We start from the raw sequence: 17,098 nt of genomic DNA, 5'->3' as shown, positions 1-17,098 counted from the left end.
AATGAGGTAAAAGGTTGAACTTGGGCAACAGAAGCATAAGTAATGGACTGCAACTACAGGAATTTCTGTTCATACATTCAAGTTCCTTAGTCGTGTTATAATCACTACTGCTCCCTGAATAAAGCCCCATAAAGCCCCCAACTTCAGCATTTGCTGACATTTTCTGTGCTTATAAATAAGTCAATAAAGTAATCAGTAATACCTGTGGAACGCCCAATTTTTTACAAGCATCAAGAAAGTTTTCAACGTTTCTTCGGCACTTTGCCATGCTGAGTTTAGGCTGTAAAGGCAGGACATGAGATGAGCATCAGACAGTTGTGAAGGACCATATTCACTTAGAGTTGCTAAAACACAAACTGCATTCTATGAAGGCTCAGTACGTAAAAATAGCTCTTAAACCAAACTGAGCGCTGTTTAATGCTTATTCCAGAAAAAAATTGACATGGAGAATGTAGCAAATTAATATGCTAAACATGATTCATGATGTTTCAGTACTGAAATTCAAAAGCTTGTTTTTATGCCAGATGTAAGAGAAGTGAGACAAATGACTTACCACTGCTGGCGATGGGACGTGAATGCTGGCAACAGAACGTGGCCTTATGTGATTGGCCAAATGGCAAAGAACCACCCCATCCATCAACGCTGCTCCAATGTCATCTGGCAAAATTACCTTCAACCTTGATTCAAGATTCTATAAAAAAGGCCGTAAGTAAGTTACTTCCAACATTAGCTAATTTTTAATTTTAAACCCAGGGCATTTTAAAGCATTTAGACGTTTAAAAGGAACATTTTAATATTAAAGTGAAGCAAATGGAGTCAAATTTACACTTTACTGAATATAAATAACCTTTTCTCCTTATTACCCTTACGTTTCCTATTTGTTTTCTTGTTTTGCTTTTTTTTGTGTGTGGTTTTTTTTTGAATGACACAACTACCTACAGTAAGAAAAGACATTCTACCAACAATGACTATGATGCACAGCTCTCAGACCCACAACATGAACTCACTATTCGTAACAGGAAAGCAAAGACTTTAAGGTCAGAAATGTTATGCTGAATATGTCATCAGTGGTTAGTGTGCAGAATCTGTGCACTGAAACCACAGATGATTTTATTAGAAGGAGATAAAAAAGGGGAACACAACTTTGGGAATGGCTTTTACAGATGGCAGTTAAATAGCTGAGGTGGCCAAGAAGTGTTCACTCTTGTGTTGTAAAAGCGACAAGGCAAGTAATGATTCTTCCCACCCCAGCAAGAGTTCACTTCTCAAGAAGTGAATCAGACAAACAAACGTCCTTCACAGAAGTCACACTGAAAATTAATAGTGCCCTGAAAAGCAAAACTCCTATGATCTAGTTAACTATACCTATTAAATATCTTGAGAAGAAAACTACAGAGAAAACTACTTATTGGAAATCTGAAATGTAAACTCCACTTAGTACTGTGTAACTTGAAGCAACTTTACACACTCAAAACACATTTAGCTATTCAGAAAACTGTGATAATTTTTCTTCAAATCTCAGGTCAAACATAAGTAGACTTACTGTCTCCCTAGGAAAATCTAAAACCTCAGGAACCCAAGAAAATAAATAATTTTTCATTTCACTACATTTTTTAGCAAAAAAAAAAAAACCAAAATAAAATTTAGTTCCTGGTTGGCATTTTGGTTATACCCAAATTTGTACCAGTGTAGCCTTAGAAAGGATACCCCTGCAGTCCAGAGCAAACTGAATGCACTGCACTCATACAGTGAGGAATGGCACATACATTGCGAAGCTGTCTTATTTGTTCCCTTTCTTCCCTTAAATGCTCCATTTTCCTCCTCATTGTAAATCCAGGATCCACTGCACCATAGTCCTGGCGTGAGGCACGGTTGAAAGCTAAGAAACATTAGGCAAGTCAGTTGTCAGAATTCAGATTCAAAACATTCAGTTACTAAAAATCTATCATCAAGGATAAAAACTGCAGAACTGTTAAGAACATAAAAGATACTGCCTATGAAACATCTAATTAAATGCAGAGATCATCTTACTTCAGTGTAAATGGATAGTTATGAAATAGGGAGACAGAATTGATTTCAGTATTGAAGTGTAAGTTTGAGATATACAAGTCCATTTGCACTTCCTCAAGTGTGTCTCAATGTAGCTTTGAAAGTATTTTCATTGTGTTTTATTTTTAATGAAGTATAAAGTCTCTAAAGGGCACTAAAACCAGGACAGAACTCCCTGATATAACTTAAAATGAAAAGCTTAAAATATATACACACACACATGTATGAGAGGTAGGTGTGCATATACAGACACAGGGATTGCTTATGAAAGAACTAAATGAAAAATATAAACTGTCTCACATAATAGTTCAGAGTTTTTTCTGTAAAAAGGAGGTCTGTTAAATAATAACAATCACACTACTGGTCAGAAAGCCTTCAGGTGACTACTATTTTACAGTATACTGGCAAATGCAAACTCTTCTGTAGCAATATTTCTGTATCCTTAAATAGTTTATGCCATGCTTTTGAGAAAAAAATAACCAAAACTCACATAACTGAGAACCTTTTTTGTTGTCTTTAATAGTCTAGATTTTAGCAAGATAACTAAGAATCAAAAATACAATCTGTACAACTGTAACTGGGGGCAAAAATTTAGTATTTCTACCTAGACTGCAGAGAACTGAAAATCTCCTTTAGACAATACAGCTTGCAATAAGGGTATGGCACAGTCTTGAAAGAGTCAGGGTACAATAAAGCACAAAGTCATAAACCTACTGCCATAGGACAAACTACAGAATATTCTACTTTTGAAACCTTCCTGCCTCAGCAATCAGATCTCAACAATTGTATGCTGTTTTCCTGTTTTTTGACAGTGAGTAAACATGCAAAAAATAAAGCAGTGTGAGTAAAAAAATAATTAAAAAAAATAAAATCACTGTGCAACATGAGGAACTTCCAATGATTCATCTGCCAAAGCAGCTGTCTGTGTCTTTCCCAGTGCTCTGCAGTGATAAGCACACTGAGTGAATTGCTGTGCTGGGACATCTGCAGCCTGGGAAGGAAACTTCTGTTCTAACACACCATGTGAGAGAACAACAGCTTACCCGATCTTGGTTTGAGACCAAATGGACCATGACTGTTACTATCTGTCCTTTCATAATCCTGTTAAAAGAGATAAAGTCAATTTTCTTCCACTCATTAAAAGAATTAACTTTTGTTCCCATCAAGATACTCTTTAAATTATTCTTGCCTAAGGAGAGTCCTTCTGCTTAACTGTAAAACAGTCTTTTGGAGGAATGAAAGTAACCTCACTACATGCAGATAAAATTATCATAATGAGGAAGAAAAGCTGCACTAGATTACCTAAAATCTACTGCAAATTATTTCAAACTACTGCAAACCATCCTGTGAACAGAGTTCTAAGCCAGCTGTAAGCAAATGCAAATATTCTTCCAATGCTTAGCACGAAAGTATTTCTCAAGAAATATCAACTTCCAACTATGAAGATCAGCTTTTTCTCATTTCACCACCAAAAAAGAGAGATGCACTCAATATTTTGGTATGTACATGAGATATCCTTATTTCAACTCATTTCACTGTGTTTGGAGATGTTCTGATTGTGCTCCCTCAGGCTCCTCACTGACACGAGGGGCAATTGTGAACAGTATTTGGTTTATCTGGAGCTCAGCACTGCAGAGCTGCCATAGAGAGACTCCATGGACAGCAACCCATGAGTGAAGCTGTAAAGCTGCACCACAAGGGTGACACCAGAATCATAAGGGATGAAACTCCTTCAGAAGTGCCAGTGCCTTTGGGCTCCCAGTGAAACAAAGTATTAAACCACAAGTTTTACTTTAAATCTTCGTGATAACTGGAGCACAGGGAGCACCTACTAAATATGGCAAAGTTGGCTTCTGTTTCACCAGATATTTTCATTGGGAAAGGTGATGGAGGTAAAGCAAAGGCACCTTCCCTCACACCAAAAAGAACCCTAAGAAAGATCAGAGATTTGCAAAGGTAAAACAAGTTGCAATATCTGTGTCTAGTTTCACTCTATTTTTCAATTTTTATTATGATGAAATACTTAATTGTAGTTTCAAAGGGAACTAACAGCTTTATATGAGCATGAAAGCGACAGCAATGCACACAAAGAAATGTTTGTTGAATGAAAAACAAAACCATGAACTTGTACCTCAGACGACACAGGAGACTGTGGGGACACATTAGTATTATCACTGTCTTGCTAAAAAGAAATCAAAAAGATGAAATTATAAAAATGAAAATGATAATTTAACAAGAAACATGAAATTATGAAATCCATGAGACATGTAACATTTGTCAAGTGTGCTTCAAAGTGGCAGAAACTACATTTTAAAACACATAAGCCAAGAAAGCACTGTTTACATCAACTATTATTTTTACATTACCTCTGCTTGATAAGTGAACTAACTTTGCTATTACCAAAGCAGGCAAATGTCCTACTATTCCCCAGTAGGCAACCTTGATTCTTTTTTTCAAATAAAGGAGTATAATACTTATTTCTGCTATGGCTTTGGAATGCAAAGTTAATTTGTGCCAAAAGGACATGTGAATAAATTTTTTCTGATATATTTCACATAATTACTACATCTCACCTCATCATTTTCATTTCCACTTGAACTCTTTCTGGAAGACTTATACTGCAAAACACACACAATTATTACTTTAAAATGGAAGTATGGTTTTCATTTGAACTAAATGGCTTGGTATCACTCAGATGTTACTTATTAGTGATGAAGCTGCTGAGGAAAAAAAAGCCATGTTACAGAATCAAAGAAGCAAAGAAGAAACAAACCAGAAAAGGAACAGGAAGTTCCATGTTGGAGAGATAAGAGCATTTCAAAAGTAAATACTTTTGTAAAATGAACTCTGCATATGACAGTTGATCCAAGTGAAAAGATCTTAACTGGTAATGTCAAGCATTATTTCTTAGAAAAAAATTATGCAATCTATGAAAGTTACTTTCATAATATGTTTTCTTATGTGACTTTAAGACTGCTTACACTTTGAGATTGACTTGACATTGTAAAAAATATAAAAAAGAAATAAGACTGCCTTTACAACTTCAAAGTCTCTTTACATCCTTAAAAGCATTTAAGACAATGCTTTTCCCACAGGTCTGTCTGATTTGTTGTGCACTGCCTTCACCACTGTCCCACTTCCCTGATTGTGCTGAAAGAGTAGGAAATGAAGGAGGGATTGAAGGAAGACATTTACAAAAGCAGTATTTAGGAAAATAAGTGAATTTCATTGCCTGCAGAGCAAGTGTACAAAAAAATAGAAAAAATCCCTATGCAGATAGAATTAAAAAGATCATCACAACAAAACTCAAGTGTGTTGAATGCCCATGGCCAGCCTACCCATCTTCAGGTGTAACATGTAAGCCAGGCTAAATTAATAGACTAACTTTGGCACTGAAAGGAGGGTTCTCTTTCAAAGATCTAATTTTCAGGGGTACATACAGGTTCTAGTTAGAAAAATTGCTTAAAGAAAAACCTGACTCAAGCATAGTCGTTAATATTAATAAACACACAAACTTACACAGCTCTGTTAGAGAATTTGTATTTGTTATGCACAGAAGAGGCCTGTCATCATCAAAAGTTATTACTGAGCAGTGTTGGACTGTAAAATTGAACAGCTGAATTTTCATCAGTTTTTGAACCACATGTTGAATGGCACTGAGAGCAGTGATGGCCTGTACCTCTTGAAAACAAACTGCCTTTGTTCAGAATGCTACTGCCATTAATCTTCTATGCAAATTAAACATGTCTTTTGAAGAGTAATTGAATAAAGCATCAGTTGTTGGTTTGTGGGATTCTTTTGTTGAGTTTTTTGGGAATTCATTTGCTTTGAGGGGTTTTGGTCAGGATTGGTAGATTTATTATTTTTTGGTTGCTGTTTTTTTGAACTATGCAGAGAGTACAGGTAGTTCTGTAGGCAGAAAAGAGATCTATTGTTCATATCCATGACTGGATACTGTTCTTCTTGGGTTGGTTCCTGTGTGTATGTAGAACAAAGGAATATATTACTTAGGCAGCTGATAAGGCAAAGCCTCATCTTCTATGCCCCACAGACCTGTATCCTTTTCCATATGCTAACCAGAATTTCAGCCTGGATGTAGCCAGGATCCAAAACAAACTAGTCCATTAAAAAAAGTACTTTGGTTATTAAAGTTTGTCTTTTTACATATTTAATAGAACAAAGATTTCAGGTTCCATATTTACTGCACTGCAATGCCACGAAAAAAGGATTTCTGATTCTCATGGGCATTTCTCATACCCTTCTGCTGCACAGTAAAAACATATAATGTGCATAATGAAAATGCTCTATAAATGCATCTAGATGCCAATCCAACTCAGTTTTCCCTGCTCTAGTGACACCCATTGCAGTAATTTGGCACATATTCTTAAGATATTAATGTCTGGCAGTACAGATATGATTATTCAATCAACTTTTCTGGCTTGAAAACATGGACACAATATGAACTGTATTGCAGCTGGTTTCTCAGAACAGCAGTGCTACCTATTTTTTCCCAGTTTGCCATGGAAGACAGACTCTGTTTCACTTGCTCATTGGCTTGTTTTTGCAAATGAAACTATGAATGATACAGTATATTTTCTTACTGGTGTGCCTGTTTAATTCAGTTTTGAGGCATGTCTATAGCTGCATGTAATGTGATTTCAGGCATCTGCTTCCTTCACAGAGCTCAAAAGTGACTGGCATTTCAAGACATACTTGTAAGTTATGAGGAATAACTTCTGTATTGGTAGCACAGCTGTTGAACAAGTCAAATCACTGAATTCTGTTTTACTTAGAAGTTTCTCTCCCTCTCCTTAAAGGCTACAGTGCAAAAATAATTTCAAGATGAAAACCCTGGAAAGAGGATACAACTCCACCATAAACACTTCAGAAAAAAAAAAAAGAAAAAGCTTCTGTAATCACAACAATGTATCTAAGCTGTATGGCACACTCTGTTCTCCCAAGAATTTAATTTATTTGAAGTTCCCTGGCACTTCTCAAAGACATTTGATGACAAAGACCCAAGAAACTAATTTCATAAGTGGTAAATTTAATTTGAACTCAACCTAGCACTGCTCAGAACTCTCCCCTATTTCTCTACATACTCCAAAGACACGGTTACCTAACGCTGCCAGAACTCCCCTCTGTGGTGCAGTGAGCAGACACTGGCACCTGCTGACCGAGGCTGTGCATTGCAGCAGTAAAGGAGATAGAAAATCTCCCTTGTGAAATGCAAACACCAGGAGAACCACAAGATATAAATCACTCTTATAACCATGCTGCAAAAAAGGTAGTATAAATAAATAAAAATTCCTCCAAATTGATGGAGAGGGGCCAATGACTAGATTAGTTACTGTTTTTCTAGAAGATACTTGTTAATTAGGTTCTTTTATTTAAAGGATAAACAAATTCTTTGGTCATTTTTTTGCCTCTTGATTTTCCAGCACTCAAATTATCCTAAACGCATACATACATACGTGTGTATATATATATGTTAAAACGGCCAAATAAAAAATCACATGTTACATGCAAATTTACAAGCATCATAACCTTAGAGAATTTACCTACACTTATAGTTTCTTCTACCCTTGTAAGAAAATGTGTCACCCACCCTCACATGCCATTACCTTGAAATACTCTTTTCTAATTTGTTTACTCCTCCTTCTTTCTTCATTCTGCCAGATCACTGGCTGTGTTTCTGGCCAATGCTGCTCATCAACTGAATCCTTCTGGTTTTCCAGTGGCTATGATGGTCAGAAATAATTTTATGTAAAATGTAAGTATACCTCTTGTGCATTAGCATAAATTATTATGAAATACAGCTGCTTGTTAAAATAATAATATATATAATACTATATTTGACTATCTACTTTAAGAAAACTGAAAGCAGATAATCTGAACAAACCATTAAAACATTTCCAACTGTTTCTTATGAGAATACGAAAGCTTTTAAATCAGTTGTAAGTAACTGAGAGATTAAAATCTAAAATAATAAAAAAGTACTGCCCACAGTTTAACTGGAACTTTATCCTACCATGGAAGATTCTCACTGAGATATGGAGAGTGAGAGGCCTACACCATTCAACCCATTTACAATTCACATGAAAAAAACCACTACGATGAGGCAATACATCTATACGGGAAGAAATTCTAAGCCAAAGTAAAACTTACTAGTTTCAAGACCTTCAAGCTGGTACCATGTGCTCTTAAAACAAAAGGCCTCCATTACATACAAGTGAAATTATCTTGAGGCTTAAGTTCTTCCACCAAAATTAGACACTTTCAATAAGCAACCATACGAATGCATAAAAGTTTTCTGTTATAAAGACAAAACCAAGCAAACAACAACAACAACAAAGCTCTCAAATATAAAGCCACCACATTTACATTTGAGTCTTTACCTGCCAGCTGTATGGGGACACTGGGGAGTTCACTTCATTTGTGGAGACACTACAAAGTAAGATGGGAGGCATTATGAAGTGTACTACTTTTTAAAACCAAGTTACTTTAAATTATATAAAAAAGTGAACACTTAAAAGTAATTTCTTCACAGCACTGCAGTATTTTTTGGCTACCTGTATAAGGAGCCATGTCTTAATGTGGCTGAAAGTATGACAATTGCCTAGATCTCAAATATTTCACTCTCCTTTACCATGAGTTGACAATAGGCCTTCCACAGTACAGCATTTTATTCACATTAAGTTTCACCTTAAGGATGCTGATCTTTAGAGATTTATTAAAGCACCTCCATTGTTTTGTTTCTCAAAGCAACCAGCCACAAACTTTCTTCAAAGCTGACAAAAGATCTATTCTGAAATGACTGGAAGACTCACATATTTCATGTTTAATTTCACTGTTAGCTACACAAAATAAAGAAGCAGTTTATATTAATAAAGCAGGGAAAAACATTTTAAAATGGGGCAGTGAAACTGTAAAATGTCAAAAAAATTACAGTCTGGAACAGACTTCCTTGTTCTCAGGAAAATAAAAATGCTTACATTTAAAGCCACTTCAAATTTTTCCTCTGAATCTTTCTGTGAAATTCAGTTCCATCACCTTCCAAACAACTATTTCACTGCCTTTCTAATTGCTGGCTTAGAAGCTGGGCAGTGAATGGGAAGGCAAATGCCTGGGGATTGAATGCAAGGAGGGCATAACACCATGAGCCATCATAATACACCCTAAAGGAAAAGCAGCCTGGCACTTATTTCTGTTAGTCTGTACTTTCTCCTTCCTTTTCCCTTCTGTCTGACCAAAACCATTAATGCTATTTTTAAAGCTGTTACGCACTGGAAATTTGTCTGAATCATATCCAATGGCTTGATAAGTAATTCAGTTGAGAATTGCAGCAACACATGCAATAAATAATAGACTCTGCTGGTGATACATATGTATCTATTAACTATGACATGTTGTAGACATGTGAATACTTGAGAGAGATGAGTCTTTCTATGTGCCCTGTGCAGTGTGTGATTTGGGTTCCTATAAATCAGTGCAATAAAACATCTACCTTATCTTGTGTGCACATCGCAGAACTAAGGGGGGTTGGTTTGTTTCTTGGGGGTGTTTTTGGTTTGTTTTGCAGTGAAGTCACAGAACTGTTTGTTTCATTAATGAAACAGGAAAAGGTAAACTTAACCTTTCCCGGATTACCCTGGAATGAAAAGGCCTAACAGAGCTGTACACTTGAAGAGGTGACAGCATCTCCAAGAGAATAAACTACGTTAAGGACTGGAAAGTTCCCAACAACAGCTGCAGCGTGATTCATATAACCACAGGACACGTGTGCAACCAGCTCTTCAGAGCCACAGGTACCAATGAGAGCAGAGAAAACCAAAATAGGAAGTATCACACTGCAGGATCTACTCTGTGCAAGATGCTTCCTTGAGCTGGTCCCACCCCAGCATTCTCCAGCAACACTAACAGCAGTTACAGCTTTTCTCTCCAAGTTTAACAGCCCAACCAGGGTCTGGACAGCAGCAAACACAGATTCTTTTAAAGGCAGAGATTTTAGAAGACTATGGGGCATGCAAATATTACAACAGCCACCTTTTGAATTGGTTCTCATCAAGAAGCTGCCTGTAAGCTCTCCCTCTCTTTGGCATAAAAATTAAAATAGATTATTTCTTGACCAAACTGTTTAAAAGAACTCATACAGGATTCCCTATGCAGGAAAATGGGAGGCTGTGACTTCCCAGTTTCCTAAAGACAAGGTTTAGGTATTCGTTATGGATGGTTTGTGGGGCTTTTCTGTTTTGTTTTGTGTGGGGGTTTTCTTGTGTTTGGGCTTTTTTTATTTCAAAGCAAAAGCACTGAAGTGCAGCTCCTGCAGACAGTGGATTCCCCACTGACATGTGCTCCACAAATAGTACAGGTTTTGTGGGCTGAACTCCTGACAACACTTCTCCAGGAGGTCTGAAGAGCCCAAAAGGATGGCCAAGAAGGAAAATTCAGATGCCTCAGCACAGCCATGCCATGTTGTGTAACACAGGCTCTGAGACATCTGCACAGCACTGTCACCTTTGGAAAGAGACACAACCTTCGGGACTGGGACTGGATGTCCAAAATGTAATGCCTGTCCTGAGGCACCTGAATTGCTGCCATGATCAGCAGCATCATCAGACCTACAAATCAGTTTCTGGATGACACCAACTTTCCTAAAGGCTTAAAAGAACAGATTTTCTTTAATCTGAAAGGAAGAAGCTCAAGAATAGATCATTTTTGTAGCTTCAACTTCATCATGAGTTAAAAACATTATGACAGAAGATGGCAGCAATGACACAATAAACGAAAATGAAATTAATAAAATATTGAAAGCTACATTACACTTAAGTATATAAATACCATTTTTCAGATTCCATTGGCTGCTTTGGCCTGTTCCTTGTGTTTACTGAAACTGAATGATTAAGAAGCCTAGAAAGAAAAAAATACATATTGAAAACATTTTTCTTAGAATATGTTACTTTCACTGCATAAAATTTCCTGTAAATAAAAAGTTTTCAACATTAAATGACACCTTACAAAAAAACTAAAACATATATGTGTGTACACATGAAATCCAAGCCTGTTCCTGCTTCCATTTAAATCAGTGATACTGTTCCTAGCTCTTTAAGGATCTCTGGTTCTATATTTTAAGGAAGCAAAACTTCAGGATAATTCAAGCCAAAATGAAGCTTCCTCTTATCTGTCTCCCTAAATACAGCCTTTTAAACTGATCTCACACCTTATACTGCCCTCAACACAAAAGCCACATTGCTCACAAAAATTAGAAGGCAGAAGATAGTTTAAGGCAGCCCAGAAAGGATACACAGATTGAGCACAAAAGAGTCAGTCAGTAGGAGCAGATCAGAAAGTAACTTAGTAACAAACACTGCAAGTGCAAAGGAAATGCAGGGAAATACGAGAGGAGCAAAATGGAGAAATGCAGGCTAAAAACTAAAGAAAAGTCCAACACAGAAGTGAACCAATAGAAATTCCATTTTCTAAACAGTCAAAAAAGCCTAAACTAAGATTCAGAAATGTTTTCTCATCTGAAGCAAACACATACCATACATGTGTGTGCACAGGAAGATGATATGAGCTACTATGGATGCTTTAAGTATTAAAAATAACAAAACCATCAGTAACACTTGAAACAAAACATTACAAAGTAACTTGAGTGAAAAATTCTGAATTCCTGAAGGTAGTGATAGGACACTTCAACGCTGACTTCATGTGCAGAACTGTGATGAAAGTGTATTTATGTAGAATTATATAGAAAACTAGAATGTAGTAAGAACCAGAGAGAATCACAACACAGCCATCTATGCAATGGAACAAAGTAAAACAGTAAGAACCTTTTTATATTTCATTACCACTACATAGGGCAGTACAGCCATTAACTGTAAATGATTGATGATTTTTCAATCAAACTTCCCTGATTATTGTGATAACTTTAAGCTCAGTAATCTCATTTGCAGTTTAAATGTCTTATTGTGTGACCCCCAATTTAATGGGATTGTGAGAAGTTAAGCCTGTAAACCACCAGTCTGCTGCACTCAGTCTGCAGCACCTGCTCCATACATTTTGTCTTCAGCAACTCAGTATTGAGGGTGCATTCCAGAGTTAAATTATACTACAGCCCAAGAAAACAGCTACCAAAACTAATATTGAGAGCATAGGTTATCAAACAAGCATATAATTTTGCTATTTTAAAGTCATTCTTTGAGAGAATCCCTATTTAAACTTGCTTTATGCTGTCAGCCAAAAAGAAGGAGAACTTCAGAGACATTGCAGCAAGAGACAATTAAAATTTTAAAACCCCCACCTGAGTCAGTTTGATGCAATGTTTGCACCAAAACTGACACCACAGAGTAAATGCAATGATTGTATATAACACAGGCCATTCCTTTTATCAAACTCATTATATGAAATGTGAGGAAAAACTATTCTAGCAAATTAAAGCATGTACATACACAGACTTTTCAGCTGCACTGTTCCCATGCAGCATGTATATAATTAATGATTGAGTTTATTATGAACTAAGCTTATTATAAACATGTTGATGGAGTATGCCAGGTGGTGACTACCATTTTTAAGGTACAGCCTTAGTAATGGAAGAGCTGTTTTGCAATGCTCAGCCAAAGCTGACTTGGAAAACTCGGTGTCTATATAAAGCATTACAGTTCTTCATCTCCCACCCCTGACATTCCACAACCACTGCCTGGTGAGGGCAAGGGGGTTCCTAAAATACTTTTCTTGAATAGTATTTCATCCTAAAGAAATGTATTTCAAACTACTTTTGATAACAAACATCTTAGTCTAACTTAGCCAATCCCTTCACTCTGTTTTTGAGTTGGCCAAGCCTGTTTCTTTTGTCCACATTTTAGCTCTGGAAATCTGAGGCTCCACAAACACTTTATACCTTGATGCACGTCCTGCCGCCCTTGTCCTCTGGAAGAGCTTTTCACTGAATGAAGTTCTATAGCTTAATGGCCTTCGTCTGCATTCACATTTCATGTACACCAAAGCCAAAGACGGAGGGAGGAAGCAGGACAGGTTGATGGGAGAGGACAGGGAAGTCATTAGCACAGCAAGCAAAAGAAAGGAGACTGCATAATATTACAAAAGCATACACTGAACAAACAGAAACATGGTTAGTAAGGAATTATTCCATGATGCTTAGCTTCTCTAAGGATTCTGTTTACTGATTGAACATATTTTCCACAAATGAACACAGAAAAATCTTCACTAAATACTAAATATTATTATTGCTATTTAAAAAAACCCAAAAACTTTATATTGGGGTGATTTTGTCCTCATGTATTTAATGACACATAAGCAAATTTTAAAATATAAACGCTAAATTAAGAAGTAACACTTAAGAACAAATAAGATTGCATACATCTGCATGGTTCAACACAAAGAACTATTAGCAACATCACTGCATTAAGACACAACAACATATGACAAGTAAAATTTACGTGGCAGTACTTCAGAAGAGGAGTGGCCTGGTATTTTAAATGATTAGATAACTAGGAAATATTTAATCAAACAACAGCCACATGCAACACAAATAGCCATCATATAAAAACCTAATATAAGGAAAATACACTAATTCTCCCTTTAGTAATAAATTAATATGAGAAAACTTTGCATTCTTGGTCTTATTTGCAATACTTTTGGTAATAAGAATATATTAGCATTAAGATTTCATTCTTATTTTTCCCTTTCCTGTGTGACCAAAAAAATCTTGAATGCAGGGCATGGAGTTCTAAATAAAGCCAATTTTTCTCACACACTCACACACACACACACACACACACACACACACACATACTACTGTTACTGTATTTACCTAATACAAATGCTGTTGAATTTTTAAAGCCCTGTAATTCACAGTATTGGGATCTCAGTTTCTCTGAGGGCTTCCCATGAATTTAATCTCTCTTAGAAGAAAAATGGCAGTGCAGAATCTCATAATTACACAGAAATTAGAAAGAAACCAAAATAGTATGTAACTGGTATGAAGTTATATCCATTACTGTGGGATACAACTTTTACCTCCCTTAAAGAACTTACTCTCAAAGTACCTCACAGCATTTCCCTGCTTGGTAAAGGAACCACACAGAACACTGTTCCTATCCTAACCTGTTCACATCCTGGGTATTCCTTCCTGTTTTACATTTTACACGGTTCTTAACTTGTTCCATTGCATTCCTTTGATCTGCTGCTTGTTCTACAGCTCTTTTTCAAGAGCCATTCTATTGAGATGCCCAACATGGAGCACATAAAGGCAGGCACTTGGAATGATTTATAATACATCTATACTGTCATTTGACAGAATAATGTTCAAACAAATTTCCCCTTCAGTTCACAGGCTATTTATAGGTATCATCAGACAGAATGGGGAAAGCATCACCTAAATTAGCTTGTATTTGAATAAAAATAACCAGTCACAAGCAAACTGTATGCAGGTTCTGTAGTTCATACCAACTAAGAAATTAATGTGTTACCAATGATCTACTTACATGAGCATTAACCAGTCTACTTAAGTATACTGCTTTGAAGAAAAAAAGTATAAAGTTAACACATCAAATCAGGAAATCAAGGGACTTTCGGTTTCATCTCTCCCTCTCCATAGAAGATTTATCATTGTTTCTTTAGATGGTGATTTTATGAAAAGAAACATGGGACAGGTATCTTGACAGTCTGTCACTTTAACTGTTCACTTTTACTGGACAAACCTGTTCTCAAAATAAGGTGACAAGAGCTACTGGGTTAAGAGAGGTTAAAGAATAAATTAAGAGTAACACAAATTATGTTAACTAATATTTTAATACCTGTGTTTTTGTTCTTGCTGCAGTAACTGAGCTGCTATTTTTCTTAAGTCAGTCACTTCTTTGAGTTCATCATCATCTTCAGCCAACAGCTGCTCTTTCTGAAGTCTGAAAAATTAAACATTAGCCATGTGACTTTAATGAATCAGGACACAGAAATGGTCCATTGTTGGACAATAACTAAGAAGTGATTCCTTTAAGCTTATTTTCTGTCCAAGAGGAGTACTTGATATTCAATATGATATTTTTTTCCTCCATAGGAAGGAGCTCAAAAGAAAACCACTCTCACCACCATCACTAACAAAACCTACTGCAAAAGATCCAGAAGGTTACCTTTTTTCATCTCCCCAGTCCTCATTTTGTTCTATTTTCTGGGATTTCTCAGGATGTTTTCCCCGTTCCTTACATAGAATGAAAAAAATTAAAAATCTTAGAATTCAACTGTGGGGGTTGGGGGAATCAACCCTGGTGAACAGTTTTTATGTCAGTCCCTGGTACCTTCACATAGGACAGCAACGTGCCAGTCTGTGCATCTCCCTGCTCAGGAGGAGCTCCCTCTTCTGCATTTGGATCAATGTAGTCATATGTCTCCTGGTCTAGTGAGGATTTGAGAAGAATAGAAAAGATATTAAACAGTTGTCTTGACCAAATGTTACTCCTAAAAGAAGTAAGTACTTATGAAAAATGTCAGATACAGATAAAACATAGAAATTGTGTCTCTTTAACCTAGAAATAATCTTTCTCGCTAGCCTTGTCTATTTGTGATTATTACATTGTTTTCTTAAATTATGAAAATACAAAGCCAACATGTGATCACATAGTTTTGTGCAATTTTCCTACATTAGATTACCTAAGCAAAGTACCTCTGTCACCTAAAATGACAGATACACAACAGGTTTACCTTTCTGCGGATCAGGTTTACTTCCCATTACATGATTGTCATTCCTTAATGTCTGTTCCCTTGTTGATTCTGACACCTGGGAGTGGAGGCTGATTGTATCATCATCAGATGGCTGCAAAGACACCCACATTTAGTACAGAACTGACATGTAAATTATACTGTTACATGATCTTGTAAGAACTCACAAATTACAGTGCAACTGACCCCATCTTGAGGGGTGGCTCCCAGGACAGAGAAAATAACATCAAGTCAGGTAGAGGATTTTTGTGGGTGGAAGGGAGTTTAAGAGAATAATTGTTTAGGGACAGCCAGACAACTGTTCATTATGTAATACTGAAAGACAGTATTTTGTTCAAAGAGGTCCAGTCCAGCCCCAGTCAGTGGACTTATGAAAACTGTACTTAGGTACTTTCTTATCTAAAGCCTCCAATTACTTTGGCCCTTGTTAGACTGGCAGTCTAATGGTCTAAACTCAACAGATACTCAAAGAATGTTAAATGCAACTTACTCAGGAATTTCTCAAATGATACAAAATCAAAGGAAAGTTCTAAAAATCAAAATTATAAATCCAATAGTGAAAAATACTCACTTCTGTGGTGGACAACCTTTTATCCCCATTATCACTTCCAATGCCAGAGTCTGGTCCATGATTTTTATTGGGATAAAAGTCCTCCATGCTGCAGTAAGAAAAACAACACATGAAAAACCCACATAAGAATGAAAGAAACAGTAGTGCCCCTTTTCTAAAAGAAAACAAACATCTTTTTCAAAATATGTTCTGTATACTCACCTACAGCTGCTGGTACAGAATTTTTGCACAATGCCACATGTGCAGAAAAAACCTCAAACTCTTCTGAGAGTTGTTTAATGAAAGAGTATCAAAGCAAAACTAAAGAGGAAACTATCCATTATGGTACTCTCTGTATCTAAGCAATTTTCATTCATTCAAACAGCGAGGACATTTTTCATTCAAATGAGGATGTATTTAATTGAAAAATACTCTCCTCACAAAAGAAGCTTTCTCTACTAAACCACAATTCCCTGAATTCTATTGGCAGACATGGTTTTCTACTAGTAACAAAAATACACATTCCCTAATGGACTGCAACATTATAATGATTCAATGGTTATATATTAAAATGGTTTAACTCTGCCTGAATATCCATGAAATATTTCCTCCTTTTGAAGACATAAAATCACATGTGTTGGAATATACATCAGCAGGATGTGCTTTCCAGCTGCACTGTGGAGCTTGGTTTAAATCACAAGATTATCTGGAAAGTTTAATTAAACAAATTCTCACTCACTACAAATTTGTTCTTGGTAATACCCA

General features: G+C 36.3%; 1 protein-coding gene across 3 annotated transcripts in view; it reads right to left on the bottom strand.

Moving 5' to 3' along the window:
* LRCH2 (leucine rich repeats and calponin homology domain containing 2) overlaps positions 1-17,098 on the bottom strand; it is a 45,107-nt gene that overhangs the window by 7,155 nt on the left and 20,854 nt on the right. For 2 of the 3 annotated variants that reach the window (XM_071569800.1, XM_071569802.1), the window contains exons 7-20: positions 16,355-16,442; positions 15,766-15,877; positions 15,363-15,460; positions 15,198-15,265; positions 14,868-14,972; positions 10,891-10,959; positions 8,448-8,496; positions 7,674-7,790; positions 4,623-4,667; positions 4,181-4,231; positions 3,093-3,150; positions 1,767-1,879; positions 554-691; positions 203-280 (exon numbers count right to left, since the gene is read on the bottom strand). In XM_071569800.1, the coding sequence (XP_071425901.1) occupies positions 203-280; positions 554-691; positions 1,767-1,879; positions 3,093-3,150; positions 4,181-4,231; positions 4,623-4,667; positions 7,674-7,790; positions 8,448-8,496; positions 10,891-10,959; positions 14,868-14,972; positions 15,198-15,265; positions 15,363-15,460; positions 15,766-15,877; positions 16,355-16,442 (1,189 nt within the window). The remainder of the gene's footprint in view (positions 1-202; positions 281-553; positions 692-1,766; positions 1,880-3,092; positions 3,151-4,180; positions 4,232-4,622; positions 4,668-7,673; positions 7,791-8,447; positions 8,497-10,890; positions 10,960-14,867; positions 14,973-15,197; positions 15,266-15,362; positions 15,461-15,765; positions 15,878-16,354; positions 16,443-17,098) is intronic. The other variant, XM_071569801.1, reaches the window with a different exon arrangement.

Source organism: Pithys albifrons, chromosome 14 (genome assembly GCF_047495875.1).
Source record: "Pithys albifrons albifrons isolate INPA30051 chromosome 14, PitAlb_v1, whole genome shotgun sequence".
Lineage (NCBI taxonomy): Eukaryota > Metazoa > Chordata > Aves > Passeriformes > Thamnophilidae > Pithys > Pithys albifrons.
This window is presented reverse-complemented; position numbering and strand designations above follow the sequence as displayed.